The sequence below is a fragment of the Fringilla coelebs genome (genome assembly GCF_963513975.1).
Source record: "Fringilla coelebs genome assembly, chromosome: 18".
In the NCBI taxonomy this organism is placed as follows: domain Eukaryota; kingdom Metazoa; phylum Chordata; class Aves; order Passeriformes; family Fringillidae; genus Fringilla; species Fringilla coelebs.
The window spans coordinates 10,732,024-10,750,241 of record NC_140044.1 but is presented as its reverse complement, the minus strand read 5'-3'; the positions used below and the strand labels follow the sequence as shown (position 1 = coordinate 10,750,241).

At 49.3% G+C, this 18,218-nt stretch overlaps 1 protein-coding gene across 2 annotated transcripts in view; it reads left to right on the top strand.

Annotated features, from left to right (window-relative positions):
• Positions 1 to 295: 295 nt before the first annotated feature.
• The window catches only part of PPP1R16B (protein phosphatase 1 regulatory subunit 16B), a 43,711-nt gene continuing 25,788 nt past the window's right edge, over positions 296 to 18,218 (top strand). The window contains exon 1 of one of the 2 annotated variants that reach the window (XM_084217879.1): positions 296 to 661. In XM_084217879.1, coding sequence (XP_084074005.1) covers positions 415 to 661 — 247 coding nt within the window. In that variant the 5' untranslated portion in view covers positions 296 to 414. The remainder of the gene's footprint in view (positions 662 to 18,218) is intronic. The other variant, XM_084217880.1, reaches the window with a different exon arrangement.

The following is an 18,218-nucleotide window of genomic DNA, read 5'->3' as shown; positions in this document are numbered from 1 at the left end:
GCAAGGCAGCACAGTTGGTGTGATCTCCCTGATCCCTTGGTGTGGCAGAGGAGGGTGCTTAGGAAACCTGGCCAGCTGAGCAGGGAGAAGGGAGAAATAACCAAGGCTGGTAAGAACAATTAAAGCAATCAGAGCAATTAAAGCACAGTTAGCTCAGCTGCCTTTTGAGGTGGTAGGTGTTGCCTGTTGTGTTTTCCAGCCTGCTGAACTCGTGTGCTTGATGACATCTGATCTCTCCTGCTTTTCTCCTCATTTCAGGTTCCCACCACCTTCCCACCCGACTCTGCCATGGGCCCTCCCCAGCTCGGCCTCAGCATGCTGGTATAGCAGCAGGAGGCTGCCATCCAGAGGAGCTGTGGTGGGCCATCCCTTCCCCCTGGGCCATCCTCCCCGTCCCCTGTCTGGGCAGGAGCCATGGATGCCCACGTGGACCTGCTGACCGAGCTGCAGCTGCTGGACAAGGTGCCCACGCTGGAGAGGCTGCGGGCAGCCCAGAAACGCAGGGCTCAGCAGCTGAAGAAGTGGGCCCAGTATGAGAAGGAGATGCAGCACAAGAAGAGGAAGCATGAAAAGAAGAGAAATGCTGTGAACAGAAAGAAGGTGTCCTTTGAAGCCAGCGTTGCTCTGCTGGAGGCTTCCCTGAGGAATGACGTGGAGGAAGGTATGGCACTGGTGCCTGGCAGGTTCTGTCTGGCTGCCCGTGAGCTCCATGTGGTGTGAAGGCATCTGTGGGTGTGCAGAGGCATCTGTGCTGTCATCCATGGACTGCCCTTGGTGTTGGGCTCTAAAGCATTTCCATCCCTGGTGCCCAAAGCCCCAGCGTTACCTTGGCTGGCATCAGGAGTGGGTGTGTGAGTGCCAGGATAGGGCAGGAGTTGTGACTGGGGTTTGGGTGAAGGAAGGCAGTTTTCATCTCTTTCCTTCTCACACTTCCTACTTGCAGGAGGTGTGAAACACTTCCTTGCCTTCTGGGTGTGCCTCTCTGTGGTTTTAGAGGAGTCTGTCGCAGGGATTTACATGTCAGTGTGAATATCTTCGCTTTCCCTGCTCGAGGGCATGCATGCAGAGCTACTTGAGTGTATGAATTTTTCCCCAAAATGCTGGGAAGCACAGCTTAGTGCTTCTCGAAGAACAGACCTGCAAATCGTTCCCAAATTGGCTTAATTGCACCATTTCAAAGTGGATGAAAGTGCTTTGCTAGAAAATCTGAAGGGAGGAGGAAAAAAATATGTCTAAAAGTCAATAACCATTAGCCTCAGCACAGCACGGGGGAAAACCTGTGAGCTCTGGGGAGCCAGAGAGTGCTTCTCTGCAGAGGAGTGAAAATATCTCCTGCAGGAGAGCTGGAGCAGCCTTTGGGCTTGGTGCTCTGCAAGGCAGCACAATTGGTGTGATCTTCCTGATCCCTTGGCGTGGCACAGGAGGGTGCTTAGGAAACCTGGCCAGCTGAGCATCTCTGCCAGAGAATGCTGCTCTAGTTTCCAGCACCCTCTGCAAGAGGCAGTGTGTCCTTGCCTGGTTCGTGGGTGGAAGGCAAGGATCACGTCTTGTCTGGTGGAGAATCTCCCCAAAGTCATGTCCCTGTTTCTGAGCAAGCCTTTCCTGCCTGTAACTTGTCCTTGTGTGTGTGTTCTGCTCCTGTTTGGAAACAGAGCACGGACAGTGGTGACCCTGCCTGGGCATTGTCACTGCATTTGCCAAGCCCTGCCGTGGCTCTGGTTCATTTGTGACCTCCCTGGGACAGCAGACCTGGGATAATGCCCTGGAACTGCAGGTGTTTATTCCTTCCATAGCTCTCTCCAGCTCTCTGCCTCGGTGGCCCATGTTGTGTTTCTCACTCTGAGCTGCTGTGTTCTCCTAGGAGGGCTCCAGCTGTGAAGCCAGCTGTGGCTGCTGCCACTGCCTGAGGGGCAGGTTTGGGACTTGTATCACCTCTGCCTGTGCTGGCAGGTGTTGGCAGGCTGTGGTTTGGGTTTCACACCCAGCTGCCAGTGACAGCACTGGGATGGATGATGAGAGTTTTATCTCCTTCCTTTTGGTGCTGGTGCCTCTGCTCAGTGCTGTGGCTGTGGGGTGATGGGTCTGCAAGAGGCCCAGCCCTGCAGCTTTGCTTTCAGCTCTCTGGGCCCTTTAGAAGGAGGACAGCTCCTCACTGTCTGTCCTACAGATGCTCTGTCATTTGGTGGGGGAGGCAGGAATGGGGAGGTGTTTGTGGTCAGGGCCCTGGTGAAGGGTGGCTGTGCTCCCTGAGGGTCATGAGCAGGCAGGGCTGGCCTGTGTTCAGGCTGTGACACCAGTGTTCTGGTGGCAGGGTCCTGTGGAAGTGCTCTTGCACCACAGGTGGACGTGGGTTCTTGACTGCTGAAGCTGCAGAGTTGATCTTTCAGCTCCCAGCTTCACTCTTTACCTCCTGTGAGGGAAAATCCATCACTGCAGGTCTCTTTTGGCACCATAATCCTGTTCACTCTTCCTGGGGCAAGCCCAGGGTGTGGGCTCGAACCAGCAGCTGTTCTTTCCAGTGTGATGCTGGTGATAAAACCCAAATGTTACACAGCCCCTTCCCTGCTGACAGAAAATCAATTTTCTCACCCTGTGAGAGGACAAGGGACAGTATTGCCAGGGCACAGGTCTTTCCCAAGTAGCTGGATTTTTCAGATGCCTCAAGTTTTTACAGTGATCTTGTTTTGTTCTCAATTAACTTAATTCCTAAAAGTAGAGTGTGGGCAGGTTCTGTGCCAGCTCTGCCCCCTCTGTGGAGTGGGACCAGTATGAAGGGAGGAGGGGACAGAGTCAAACCCAGGTGCCAAACTGGCAAAATTCTTTATCAAGAAAGTGTGGAAACTCGTGGGCTTTTGGAGGTCCCAAGTGATTATTTTGATCTATGAATCATCTTTTGTTTCCATGTGGGATGTGGAGGGGGAGGTGAAATATAAATGATGAAGGAGTTGATAAGTCAGTGTGAGGAGGGTTGGAGCTGGGGGTGCAGCTGGCACGTGGCACCTCTGGGTGGCTGTGCCACTTCCATCCCTTGTGACTTCTCTGCTCACTTTTGTCATCCTCAGCCCCAAAGTGGGAGAGGGATGGTGGTGGGTGCTGTGCAACAGAACCAGGGAGGAGAAAGGGGAGTTGGGTGCTGGGTTGGCTCTTTGTCCACAGGGTGTCTGAGGCTGTGGTGTGTGTGACACCTCCTGAGGTGGTGGCTGAGTGCTGTAGGATGGAGCAGTACCCAGCCCTGCTCTTCAGGGCTCCTGGACATGCTGCTTTCACTGTCCTTTGCCTGCCTCTTGCCCAGGTGTAGTCGAGAGAGCTGCTGTGTGCCTGGTGACATGTGAAAGGCAAGAGGAAATGGCCTCAAGTTGCACCCCAGGGTAGGTTTTGGTTGGTTATTAGGAAAGATTTCTTCACCCAAAGGGTTGTCCAGCCCTGGCACAGGCTGCCCAGGCAGTGGTTGAGCAGCCATCCCTGGAGGGATTTCAGAGATGCATCCGTGTGGCACCTGGGGCCGTGGTTTAGTGCTGGGAGAAGGGCTGGGCTCTGATCCTGGAGGGCTTTTCCAGCCTCACTTGTTCTGTGGCTCCATGGTCAGTGTGGTGGCCAAGCAGGACTGAAGGCAGGGGCTCCTGCAGACCATCAGCGTGGGCAGGAGCTGTGCAGGGCTGCTGGCTCCTGTCTGCCTGCTCCTCTCATCTTCTGCAACAGATCTGTCAAAACAAACAAACAAGCTGCTATTAAAAGCTCCCGTGGATGTCTGCTGACAGAAGAGGGGCAGGGAGCACACTGCAAACACGCTGGTGGCAGATGTGAGCAGGCAGCCAGGCTGGGGACAGCGAGGTGACAGGCAGTGAGTGACCCCAGCCTGAGACCCCTGGGCTGCCTGCACCTCCAGTTTGGTGAGCTGGGATAGCTCCAGACAGCTCCTGGGTGAGCCTGAGGTGGGAGCCCAGAGCACTGGGAATGGGAGTGCTGGGGAGGGGCATCCCACACCATCTCCATTTTACTGGGAAACAGCTCCAGTCCTCTCCCAGCTCTGGGCTCCATCCCAGCTGGTTTCAAAGGGATGGTGCACAGGGAGGACCCCCAGCCCACACAGAGCTTCCAGGGGTGTGGTGCTGGGTGCAGCCTCTGGGCTGTTCTGATGGCTGCAGAGTTGCTTTATAATGCCATAAAGGAATGCTTTATGAGCTGCTCTAGTGATGATGGCAGAGGATTTGAGAAGATAAGAAATTGCTGAGGGCTGTGGCCCTTTGAGGCTGTTCTGTGAGGTGATGGACTGAAGCCATGGAGAGGAGGCTGGTCCTGCCATTCCCAGGGCAGCACCTCGGCCCCAAAAGCAGCCGGGGCTGTCATGTCCAGGTCTTTCCACATCACTGAGCTTTTCTAAAAGTAGCCCCAGAGCATGGGGAGATGAGCTGGTGTTCTGTAAACTGAAAAAAAACAGATCCCAGAGGTGGGTAAAGTGGCTGCTTGTACAAACATGTGGCCTTTGCTGTCTGGAGCTCCCTTTGCACACCTGAGCTGTTTGTGGTGTGCTGTTTGAATGGCACAGACTGCAGGTGTTGGCATTGGCTTCAGGGTGAGCTGGGCTCCTTCAAGGAGCCATCAACCCAAGGATTGATTCACCTCCCAGCAGCACCAGAGGTGCCCTGGTTTCTCCTGCTCTTGGGTGAGGGCTGCCCCTGGCATGGCAGCAGAGTCCTTCAGCTCCCACCTCCTGGCACTTCATCCTGCAAGCAAAACCTTGTCAGAGCCAGAGTGTTGCATAAAGCAGCACTTCTGCAGGAGTTCAACTGTGCAGATCCTCGTGGCTGGTGAGCCTGAAAATGCAGGAAAACTCAGCTCTGGTGACCTTGGACTTGGTGTTTGATGAAACAGCGACAGAGCAGAGAGCATTAGCTTGGAGCTCACTGTGTGGGGAAGACTTCCCTGGGGAGAAAGCAACTTATTCCTATCAACCCATCTCCCCTGCTTCCCTTTGTGCCATCCCAAATCTGTTCCTGTGCCATGGTGCCCAGCATGGTTCATGCACCTTCTGGGAGCATCCCCGACCGTGCTCCCTTTGCACCTCTGGAATAAACCCAACCTTGTCATTTGCAAAGGCACTTTTAAAGGAGGCCCTAATTAGTGTCTATAAATTGCTTTCTTTAACCTTTCCAAGCTGATGTGATCTGTTCCCTTGTTACTTCAAACCCTTTATGAGGTGCCTTAATTTTCCACCCACATTATTAATCTCCTGAAGCTTTTTTTTGTGGGGTTCCCGTGTCCAGGTCTGTGAGTAAGTGCATTTATCTGTCTGAGAAGGTTTTTCCCCTGGGTTTTGTGTCCTTTGAAGGGCTCTGAAAAGAAAAGATCTCTTATCACCATCAGTCTGAGTGTCTATCTGCGCATTTGGGAATGGTTTGAGTCAGAAATGAAAAGTTTCTTTTTAATAACAAAGGCATTTCTTCAGTTTTAAACTCACTGGGTGTGGAAATGAGAGCTGTCCTCTTTAGGAAGCTGCATGTGGGAGCCCTTGGCAGTGATGAATTTTGTTAATTTTGTTAATGGGGGTTGTTGGTATGTCTTCCAAAAGCAGATTCACGTATTTGGCCACATTTTAACTTGGCTTTTTCATGCAATTTGGGTGTGATGCCAACGTGGGGTGATTTGCATATGGCAGCTAACGAGAGGCATCTGGGAGCATGAGCAATATTGAATCAGCAACTTTCTCTGTTGTCATAACAAGTAAATATTTTAAAATTTTTTCCCCCTACTCTCTGAAATTCAGTCAAGTGGGGAAATTATATCTATAAGAGCTTCAAATGCCAACTTTACTGTCTCCAAATTAACACTGAAAGTCCACCTAGGGTTTTTCTGGGATGAGGCCCTCCCTCCCCAAATCTGGGGTCAACTTCACCAATTCATTTGACAATCAAACAAAAAGTTTGATCAGAAATACTTCTTTTATTTCTCAGAAGTTGCTCATTTCCACATCATTTCACTTTCTGGCTTTCACACGTGTGCTGCCTCCCACCGTTTCTGATACCACTGAAAATATTTCTGGTGTATTTTGTAATAGGATTACAGGGTAATGAATAAACATTGGATTCAAGCTGCAGTAAGAATTCTGTTTGGGTTTAAGGTGTTTTTAATCAAACAGGGATTGGCCAGTCGCTGTTGTCAAGATTTTGTTTCTTACAAGAGGTAGCTTAAACCACTTAATCATCTGCCAACATTTGGCTACGGTGTGTTTTGGAGGAGAACCTCAGTGTCTCCTTGGTTGCATGTGCACCTAAATACAAACTGGACATTTCCTTGGTTTATGATGTTGTTGGGGTGTTAATGTGGCCGTGTGTGAGGAGTGTTCTGCCTCCCAAGGAGATCTGGGTAATAGGAAGGTGTTGTTTTGATTTTTTTAAGTTTTTTAAAGTCTTTTGATGTTGATATTTTTGTAACAAACTTTCTCACACACTTTAGGTACATAACTTATTGTTTTACATTCTTTTATAAAAAAGAAAATATTTAATAAACTTATTTTTTTCAGTGCCATTGGAGAGGTGACACTGTCACCCTCCAATCCACTGTCACTTTTAAAAATATATAAATATTAAAGTAAAAATTAAACTTCCCTTTTTTTACCTTAAAAAATCCAATACCCACATCTTTCTGTTTCATATCCTAAAATAACAGGGAGGAGAGGCTGGACCTGCTCAGGTGGTGCTGCAAGGTGCAGCAGGTAGGATATGTCAGGGCACCATCTGCTCTCCAGCCCTGCCTGGCCAAACCACGGCAGGGAGGGTGTCACATTCACATTCTCTGAAAAATCCCCTTGCCCAGGATTCTTCTCCTGGGAAGCTCAGAGAAGAAGGAAAACAATATTATCTCATTTGCTTCTCCTGTGTTTTGCTGCTTTGGAATGTGTTTGGAGATTGTTTACCCAACAGGTGATTGTTTGATTGGTTTCATGTGAATTGTTTTGACTTAATGACCAATCCCAGTCAGGCTGTGTCTGACTCTGGAGAGAGTCACGAGTTTTCATTATCATTCTTTGTAGCCTTCTGTCTATATCCTTTCTCTATTCTTTAGTATAGTTTAGTATGGTATTCTTTAATATAATACAGTATCATAAAATAATAAATTAGCCTTCTGAGAACATGGAGTCAGATTCAATCATTTCCCTCCTGCCACGGGGGACCCCGAAAATACCACAGGAGGGCTCAGAACAGGAATGTCAGACTTTAGTGAGCCCAAGGCAGATTATCACTGGGACCTTAATTCAACCAGGTGCCTGCAGATGTCCCTGCCTACAGGTGCTAAATCAGTGCCATTTAACCCTTCCCTGTCCTGGCTGCTCTGCTTCCTGTGATGAGGAGGCAGCCCTGCATGCCTGCTTGTTTCCTGCTGTCTGCAGAGCTGCCAAGTGTCCAAGCCAGGACTTCCAAGTCTGCTACTGCTTGCTGATGTGCCAGTGGCTGTAGGAGTGTCGGGTGTAGGACGGTCAGGACAGACGGACACGAGAGATCTCTGGAGCCAGGTCTGGAACTTGGGTTTATTGCACAGGGGCTGGGGGCAGGGACCTGCAGGGAGCTGCCAGGCACAGCTCAGAGCAGTAGAGAGAGTGGTAAAGAGAGAGAAGGCAAGAGCATGGTAAAGAGAAAATGAGAGAGAGAGGAAGAGTAAAAGAGGATAAGAGCGTAAGAAAGCGAGGCTCCTGTTACAACACCATAAATCTTCTTCTGTGTGAATATTCTAATTCTCACCAACCAATCTACTACAAGATACAAATCCTACAGCATTTACATACAGCCTATAAGAATCATCACATCACCCTGCTGTGTTACATTTTAAACCCCAAAAACTCCTCTCTGGGCCCCTTCTGCCAAGCCAGTGGGGTCTGCTCTGCCCCTTGGAGCTGTCTGCAAGCAGAGGGGGTTGTCTGATCAAAAGGGGATTGCCTTCAGCTGGCCACACCATTGTTTTCCAGTTGTTCAGTAACTAAGAGATCTCAGAGCTTGCTTTCATTTCAATCTCACTTAGAGTTTCCATATTCTCAAAATCATTTTCCAGGCAGTCATATCTATAAGGCTTTCCTCTTTCATCTTCTCCAACAAGTGACTCTTTCTAGCCTGTAACTTCCCAGCTTGGCTGTCCTTGTGTTTCCTCCTGAGGGGACCACTGCCTGCCATGTGCCTGAGGGGGACCAGTGGGATGGAGCACTGGGAGCAGCACACCTGGCTCCTGCTCGCTGGCACAACAGCTGGAAGGGCTGGCACCACAGCTGGAAGGGCTGGCACAACAGCTGGAAGGGCTGGCACAGCAGCTGGAAGGGCTGGCACTACAGCCCAGCCAGGTCCTTGCCCCAGGAGATGGCCCATGGGGGTTTTTCTTGCAGGCAGAGTGTTTCTTGCTGCCTGGCTGCCTTCCAGGTGAGTGTTGTTTCCTGTGCTCCAATTCATGGTGTGTTTTGTTGTTGCAGTCAGGTGGAAAAATTATCAAAGAAAGGCTTCATAAGATCAGGCCTGCTCTGTTAGATTGATGGCTGGCCTGTCATTTCTTTTAAGTGCAGCCAGTACTTTGCAAGTTCCCATGTGAAAACAATCTTGGTGTGAACAGTATGTTAACATAACAATCTATTCCTGGGTGAAAAACAGCTAGCACCTACATAAACATTAAATCTGTCCCATGAAAATCAGCGAAGGAAATGTGTAAACAATTTAAGAACAGAGAGATTTGATGGACAAGTAAAATACTTTTACTAAGCAATAGAGGAATTGGTAAGAAAACTATTAACCAATTACAGTTGCACATGAGTTCTGTAAAAAGAGTATAAAATGAGTTGTGTGACTAAAGAACAGGCTTTTCCACATGTAGAAAATGGAGTCTCACATGATTTATTCTGCTGTTTTGTCCCACTCCAGTAGTGAGGGATCAGAAAGCATGAACCACTGGAGTCTCTGGTGTTTTCTGTGTAGCAAGCAGCACAACCCAGAGGGGAATTTTGTGCTTTCTGTGCTTGGCTGTGAGCTCTGAGAGCCAAGGCTGTGTCCTGCTCTGGGGCTGTGCTGTGGGGTCTGCTCCAAGGGATGTGGGACATGAGCCTGATTGCTCCTCAGAGCTCGCTGGCTTTTTGCAGCATCATTCTCTTTTCAGGTGTATTTTGTACAGCAGCCCACAACCAAAACCACAGGTCTGCAGCCACCTATCTGATTGTTCTTTGCAAATGAGTCTTGGTGGGGAAATGAATACTTTTGGGGGTGAATCCTTCCTGCAGGGTGAAACCTGATGTTGCTGCTGTACTGCTACAGCTGAAAATGCATTTTTTTGCCTCTAAGCTGTGGTTGCAGGCTCTGCTTTCTGGCCCTTTCTCCTGGTCAAGGAGAACTTGAAAAGTGGATTAAATCTATTTTTTTTCCAGATTTAAATTCCTGCCTTTCTGGAGAGAGGCCAGCTCAGCTGAGCTGGTGTAGATTTCTCCCTCCTAGAATCATGGAAAATAGAGGTTGAGAGGGCCTCAGGAGGTCATGTAATCCACCTCCTGCCCCAAGGCAGGATCAACTGTATCTAAAATGCTTGCTAATGAGGGTGGAGTTAGGTATCTTAGTGTATTTATAGGCATCTCCACATCTACCTGTGCAAGGAGCCCTGCTTCTCATTCAGTTGTGCATATTTTTCCTACTTGCTTATATTTATCCTCCTTTTTTTTTTTTTGCTTTGCATCTCATCCTTACACTCATTGACTGGGAGTTTTCCTACTTCCGTGAAGAATGCTCTAATTCTTTCTTTAATAGCAGTTGCTATGGCAGCTGGTTCAGGCAGAGCCTCATAGCCTAGTGCAGAGCTGCTTCCACAGACACTTCCACTGCTTGTTTTTCCCTCTGGAGCTTGGCCAGATCTTTGGGAAACGTTACCATTCACTGAGGGTGTCTTGAGAAAAAAAAAAAAAATTAAAAAAATCAGATGCTGGTATATAAAAACATCCCCTAAGCCTTGCCCACCTTCTACTCCAGCACTAAAGGATGCTAAATAGGCCAGGAAGCAAACTGTTTAATTCTGGCTGCTGGTGCATTTGTAATCAAGAGCCAAGATGCAATCAAGCACCTTGCACTCCCTTTTAATTCGGGGAACAAGAGCCCATGTGCAGCTCTGAGCCAGTGGATGCAGTTTCCACTGAGGTCCCTGCAATTTGCAACTGTTTGTTGCTGCTTTTGGCCTCTGGATTCCCTGGACAGTGTGAGGTAGGCTGGCTGCAAGTGCCACTCGTGTGGGAAATGGGCTTCAGTCACTCTGGGGTGTTTCTCCTGATCTGAGTATCTTTTTATAACAGTTCACAGCATTTCTCAGTTTGGCCATGGTTTTCAAGCTAGGCCTTAATTCACATTTCTCTGGTGGTTTGGGCTGCTGTGCTGGGCTCTGCTTTCAAAGCAGCATAGAGGTGCCTGCCTTGAGTGTAAGAGCATCAAGCTCTGAAATGCAGTGGGAAACTTCCAAAGTCTCATTGATCTTTGTCTGCCTTTACCTGGGCTGACAACAGAAATCCCATTAGTAAAAAAATATATTAACCACAATCCTCCTCCATAATAAAACCCCGAGCAACCCACCCACCAAACAAAACAACACTCTCATTTTTTTTGTCCTAAGGGCTATTGCTATAGAGTTCAGCTCTAAAAAAGGGGGAGACTAGAGCAGGAATTAACCTCTAAGGCACTGTCACACCCTTGCTGGCACCAGCCCTGTTCCAGCCTGGTGGGCAGCTGATGGTGTCCATGGCAGAGTTACCTGCACACAGCTTCTGTTTGGTCCTTTGTGGCACCCTCAAAGCATTTCCCTGTGGAGCAGTAAGGGTTAGAGGTGAGGTGCTGCCACTTGCATGGCTCTGGTGGCAATGATGAGGGCTGAGACCCCATGGCTTGGTGTATTCATGGTCTCTTAAATTATCTGCTCTGAAGGATGCTCTGTGTCCAACCCATCTGAAAAGTGAAGCCCTTGCACAGGAACAGAGCACCAAGGTTTCATTGCTGCAGGCTGTTTGTGGTTTGCCCAATCACTTGGGTCAAGGAATTCAGCTGGAAATCCATCCCAGCTCAGCCTCTTGGGGCTGGAGAGGAGCAGGGACCCTGCAGTAAAGAACAGCCCTTCCCCTTGGGTTAGGGACCTGCAGAGAACTTCCCCTATCTGTCTGTAGCCAACGTTGGCTTCAGATCTTGTGTGCTGAGATCTGACCTGGGGGCTGATTCACCCTCTGGAGAGCCCACCAGCTCCACAGAGAGCAGGACCTCCCTCAGCAACCTGGGGCTGGACACAGTGCTCCCACAGAGGGCAAACCTCAACCTACTTAGGGCTCAGACTCATCCTGTGCCCCTCAAACTCGTCAGACCTGGTTTATTTTATCGCTTCAGATCCTGTCAGTTTGTCTTTAATTAGCAAGGCTAGAGCAGGGCTCCACAGAAGCTCAAATGGGCCTCTTGTTTTAATTAAAATTTTGGTGTAACAGCCTGAAATAGCAGGAGTTAGAAAGAGCCAGAGCTCCAGTGAAGGAGGGCAGTCCCTGTGGCTCTGCAGTGACAGCCTCCTGCCTGTCAGGGTTGTTAGCACAGGGGTTCCTTTCCTCCTAAAGCTGATGCAAGGCCTGAGTGTGATATGAAGTTCCAGTCTGGGCTGTAACCATCTTCTGACCTGCTGCTGGATGCTGTGCCAAAACCACAGCATCTCTGGTTTGGGAGGTGGCAGTGGGTCATGGAGAGGTGCTGGAAGTTCATTTTGATTTTATTAGAAGGGCAAATGGGTTTAAAATCTCATCTGAAAAGGCACATAAGCAGGATTCCTTGTGCTTTCATAGGAAATTTATTTCTTATAGCTGCAATCATGCAGTTGTGAAATAGCTATGAAAAAGCTGCTGCTCTGTCCCCTGACCCAAATTACTCTCAATTTTCTACCACTCTTCAGAGCCAGGAAAGGTTCATCAGAGCACTGGATCTGTAGCACTAATTCAAGGCTTGGCTCACCACTGCAGTGTCTCACTCAGTGCTGTAGGATCTGCCATGTGTTCAGTCATGGGAATGTTTGCAGCACTGATCTGTCAGTTACCCTGTGGGGAACAAGCGAACAGGAAATATTTCTTGCTTTGCTTACATCCAGAGACTCGTCTCGTAGCTCAAGGGCAAGATTTGTTGGCTGATTTTTCTCCTGTGGGGTGGGATTGACAGCTTGGATTGCAGGTGGAGGTGGAAGGAGCTGTGCCCAGAGCAGGGCCAGGGTGCTGAGCCCGAGGTGTGGCCACCTCGTGTCATTCTCATGGGGTTCAGAGCTCCCACAAACACCTTGCTCACCCCCCTGTCCTGGGTGCTCTCACCTTCAGCTACCACTGATGGGGACCTCCTGGGGATCCCTGAGCATTTTGGCACAGACCTCTGAAGATATTTGGGTGTTTGCCTTTATTGCCATCAGTTTGGTTGGGTCAGTTGACACAGAGCATCCTTCAGATCAGATAATTTAAAAGACCATGAATACACCAGGCCATGGGGTCTCAGCCCCCATCATTGCAACCAGAACCATGCAAGTTCTAACCCTTGCTGCTCCACATGGAAATGTTTTGAAGGTGCCACAAAGGACCAAACAGAAGCTGTGTGCAGGTAACTCTGCCATGGACACCATCAGCTGCCCACCAGGTTGGAACAGGGCTGGTGCCAGCAAGGCAAAGCACTGTGCTCCATTGGATCCAGAGTCCACTCAGCTCCTTCCTGCTGCATGCTGCTGTACAGACCACCCCATTTAATCCTGTGGGATTAAAATATATTGACATGGCATTTGGAGTCCTTAGGAATCACCCTGATCAGAGCCAGGAGTTCCCAGCAGCAGTGGAAACACCCTGTGTGTGCCATGGGCAGGAGTAGTTCCCTGGGACAGCCAGCTCCCAGTTTGGGAAGCTGACCCCAGTGCTGTGGGCTCCCCACCCTGCTCCTTCCCTTCCTGCAGGAAGGGCCTGTGGGTTTTCCAGCTGTGCAACAGGAAAGAAGTGGGGATCCTGTTTACCTGCCCACTGAGCTGCTCACATCTGTTTAAAGCTGCTCCTTGTCCCACGCTGCTCCCAGCTGGGGCCTCGTTTGTCAGCTGTCCTGTCTCTGCTGTTCCCTCTGCTGTTTGTTCCCTCTGCTTGGAGCATCCTGAGGTGCTACAGCTGGAGAGGCTCTCCAAACCCAGCCCAGCATGTCCTGTGTGACTGGACATGACAAGAGCAGCTTGGTCACCCCAGATCCTGGGGCTGGAGGGCACCAGAAGGGTGTTTGCTGGCCCTGCAGTGACCAAAGTTGTTTCTGTCCTGTCCCCAAAAAACTTGTGTGTTAGATCCTAATAACATCCAATCAATATCAGCTCCTGGGGAGGTGCCAGGGGACATCACACATGTGTGTGGAGGAAGGTGGCACTCATGGCAAGTCTCAGCTGTGTTTATCTCTTGTCACTTTCATATTTTCTGAAAAATCCCTTCGCCAGGATTTCTTCTCCTGGGAAGCTGAGAAGCCTCAGAGAGAAATGAAACCAATAATTAATCTGATTGCTTCTCCTGTGTTTGCTGCTTTGGAATGTGGTCTGGAGGTTGTTTACCAACTGGCCATTGTTTGATTGGTTTCATGTGAATTGTTTTTACTTAATGACCAATCACAGCCAGCTCTGTCAGGGCTCTGAGGAGTCAGTCACGAGTTTTCATTATCATTCCTTGTAGCCTTCTGTCTGTATCCTCTCTTTCTTTAGTATAGTTTTAGTATAGCATGATATGATATGATATGATATGATATGATATGATATGATATGATATGATATGATATGATATGATATGATCCTTCCAAGAACATGGAGTCAGATCTCGATTCCTCCTCATCCTGGGGACCCAGCAAATACCTCAATGTCTCACTAAGATATGAGGGGGCTTTGGGCTCTTTTATTTTGGGCATCCCTTTGCTCTTGTTGGGGTGTCTGAATTCTGGCACAGCCTCCTCAGCAACAAAACCCTTTTTAGGTTGGGCACATTTGTGGTGTAGAGCAATGCTGTAAAACACTGCCTTGGGGGCATGGCTGTTTCACCTGAGCCAAAGTGTCACAGGCTTGGCAGCCTACTTGCTTTGGAAAAATGCTGTGTACCTGTGCTCACACATCCCCTGGGACACTCACAGCTCTGGAAAGCAGCAGGGCTGCCAGGAGCACGTGGGGACACTGCCAGGGTGGCCTTCTCTGAGCCTGCTGGTGGCAGGGAGCTTTTGTGCTGTCCTTATCTCTGGGCGGTGAGTCCTTCCCGTGGGTTTGGGGACAGCAGGAGTGGCTCCATGGAGCTTTTTACCCTGGCAGAGGGTGGCTGTTGCTGCAAGGGCACCTGCCCTGGGGCTGTGCTGGGGTGGCTAATGAGGAGCCCAAAGTCCCTGAGCAGCTGAGATGAGCCCTGAGCAGCAGTGCTGGCAGCTCTGCAGCAGAGGGTTTGCTGCAGGAGGTGGTGGCTGGTGCAGGGAGCAGCACAGTGCTCCTGGGGGACTGTGTGTGTTATATTCTGCAATATTCAGTGCTGCAGCATCCCAGCAGCAGCACTGAGTGCCCTGCTTGGTGTCAGGGGCCACAGAGCCACGCTGGCATCCTCAGAGACCTGTGCCTGGCACCAGAGCTGGGCTCTGGCAGTGCATCCCTGCCCTGCTACAAGCAGGACAAGGTGCCCTGAGCAGGGAGAATGGCACTGCCAGCAGGCACTGGCTGTCACTGTCACCCACTCCATTTAATTGAATTTGGGTGGCTTTTTTTTTTTATGGCCTATTTTAATTTTTTTTTTCCTTTTTTTGGACAGTTGCTTAACTGGGAAAGTAAACTGGAGAAGAGAAGCTGTCCTGGTTTAAAAGGGTCTACCCTTAGCCCATAAATCTGGGCCAGATCTACTGGTACATGCTGATGCTTTGTGCAGCCCTAGAAAGGAAAACAGGCATAAATATCACTTTATAGCTGTTCTGCTTTGCTCCATGAATCTGGATCAGTGTCTCTCTCCCTCCTAATCGGGTTAGTTTTCTTTTGATCTACCTCTGTTAAGGAAATCTAAACTGATTTAGCTATTCCCATCCATTTTCCATTTGCCTGATGGCTCTTTCCACAAGGCTGTCTCAGCTCTACCCTAATTACTGCTGAGTTGTCTGATGCTGTAGCAAGTGACACTCTGCTGTGGAACTTTGTAAATCTTAACCAATATTCACTGGGAATTTTTTTGGCAGATGTTTTGTTTCATTTTTGGACAGATTAGTTTTAAATTGGCAAATGCACTAGGCTTAAGGAGAAGACAATTGCTACTAGCTGCCAAAAAGAAAACACTAATTATCAATCATGTTTTATTGAGCCTCTGTTGAACTGATTTGCTGTAGAAAACATAATTTTCTTGTATTCTAGCTTCAGGAAATCTGATTTTTGAGAGCTCTGCTCTCTTGATGGCAGTGATGTGTGATACAGCATAGAAGAGAGGAAAAAATTAGCTCAGGATTAAAATCTGTGACATCTTGGAATTTTAATCACCTGCTTTTAGGGACATAAAACCATTTTCTGTGCTGATGTGCCATAAAACCATTGCAGACACATCTTCCTTGTCACTCCTGCATGAAGAGCCTGTCCCTGCAGTGATTTACAGCAGAGTTCACTGAATGCCATGGCTTGTTTGTTTGCTCTCAAGAGGTCCCACTTTCCAATTCTGTGAGACAAGATAAAAGCAGCTGGGGGAAATCTCAGTGTTCCTGCCTTGCTCTGGGGCTTGGCTGCAAATGGGAGCAGCAGCAAAGCCCTGAGTACTTCTGGAATCACCCAATTTTGTGAAGCTGTCATCAAGTAAATCAGGTGTTTAGTGAGTTGTTATCCACTGGGGTTACCTGTGATGGCTGAAACCCCTCTCACTGTGCTCCTGGTGTCTGTGACACACTCAGACTGCCCACTGGGAAAGGCAGGAGGGGGTGAAGCAGCATCTGCCCAACTCATCTTCCCCACTGGCTCGTGTAGCCCCTTCCTGACTGCAGGCTGGGCTGGTTTTTCTCTTGGGGCAGGTCCAAGAGGGCAGCTTTTATCCAGCTGCCTTTCTTGTGAGGGGGCAGTGCTGTACCCTGTGTGCAGACACGTGGGGCTGGCCCAGGAGTGTGGCCAAGCAGGACTGGTCAGTGGGTCAGCACAGCCTGGCCCCTGTCCATCACTGCTGGGAACGTGCAGATTTCTCCTTATTTTCAGCAAGACTGTAGGAAAATAAAAGATTTCCAGCCAGGGAGCTGGGAAGCCTTATCATTCACATCTAGTCCACTCTCTGAAGAAACTCCTTGATTTAAATATTGAATATGCTGCATGGGGAAGGAGGGATCAGCAAAGCATCTCAAAACTGCTGACAGTGTGAGGACCTCCTTATGAGAGCTCCTGCTCCTTTGAGGAACCTCCTTCTAATGCTTTTTGGAATTTTACTGCAGAACAGAAACCCAGGGGAAGGTTTGTATGGGCAGCAGTTTGTAGAGCTGCTCTGGGGCTCAGGTGTGTCCATATTCCCACCTGACCAGGGCTGTCCTGGCTGTGCTGGGGTGGAGGAGGAGATGGCTTTGCCTTGCCTCTTGTCCCCTTCCCAGGGTGACTCTGCAGTTCCCAGCTGCTGTGATTAGCTTGCATGTGCTGAGCTTTCATCTCTGCTTTTATGGTGAGTTATCTGTTAGACTCTCTGGTGCAATATATTCTTCTTCTCAATGTCTTTGGTGCTGCTGTGCATCACAGGCACCAAGCACCTCAAACCAATCTGGGTCTGTGAAGAGAAAGAGCCCTCCTGAGGAGCTGGGGTTGCACTGGAGAGCAGGGCTCCAGCAGCTGAGAGGTTAATGCTGTCTGTCCCAAAACCTCTGTGTGTCACCTGGTTGTCACCTTGATCACCAGACAGCAGTTCTGTGAGCTCTGTGAGGGATGTGTGTGTGTGCTGGGGAATGCCCTGGTGGGTGGCAGCTCCAGCTGCTCCTTTGTGTGCCCTTCAACCCAGGGGTGGCTGATGATGTGTGGAGAGCTTGGCCACCAAAACACACCCATCCCTGAGTTGTAGGAGGCACAGAGGATGCAATTTGTGCAACCAGGGCTCATTTTGAACTCACTTTTTGCTGGTGGTCCTCTCTGGAGACTCTAGCTGCTCACAGTGACCCTGAGATGAGTTAGAAAGTCTCTTTTCCCAGCCCGGCTGTCAAAGAAGGAGTCAGAACTCTTCTGTTCTCATTCTCAAGGTTGTTTATTGTTTCTTATCTATAAAATTCTTTCTCTGGCCTGCTGAGGTCTGTTCAGCAGGTCAGACAGAGGCACTCTGCCTGCCCCCAGGGTGGTGTCATCTTTTTATACGTGTGCATTATATACCATAACTTCCCAATACCTATCACCTATGTTAGACAGTGAGCTTATACTCCAAACCAATCCAAAGGTGCCACCATCCCAGCAGAAGGTGGAGGCCAAGAAGAAGAAGAAGGAGAAAGGCTGGACATGCCCAGATTCCTCCATCTTGCCCCCTGAACCCCCATTCTAAAAACCCCTAAAATCTATTTTTCCATCCCATGACAAACTAATTATTATTCTACTTAGACTTTCGTGGCTTGCAGATTTTCATACAAAGTTGGTAACTTGCTCCATGGGTGATAATCAAAGTCACAGGTGACTTGGGCTCTGTGCCAGGGTCTCTGAGCCCCCCTGGCAGAGGTTCTGGCAATCCAGGACAGCCAGAGGGATGTCCTGAATTTTGACAGTCCTCTTCCTGCCAGCTGTGCTGGCTGGAGGAGAGGCAGCAGTCCTGTTGGGATGTGCAGCCAAGGTGGGATTACAGCTGTGGGAGGTGGCAGCAGCCAGGGCAGAAGATGTGTGCAGCCTTCACGTGCTCACTCCTCAAAGGGGGACAAGCAGAATTTGGTTCAGGGTTTGTAGGTCAGGTTTCCATTATACAACTGTACTGGTTGCAGCTGCTTGTGAGATCCAGCCTCGTGGGATGCTCCTGGTGGGGTGGGCTCCTTTCCCTGGGAATGGTTCTGTGTGATCAGATGAACAGAAAGAAACAGGATTCCTCTCTTGTAGCACTAATTGGGTGCTGATGGAGGCTTGGAGTGGGATTGCCTCAGCCTGTGAAATGTGGGAAACGTATCAAAAGCATTTCTTACAAACAACTGACTGGAAAAATAACATTTTTCTTTAAGCCTGTGTTTTTCCCAGACAAAGGTGAACCCAAAACAGCTGGGGAGGGA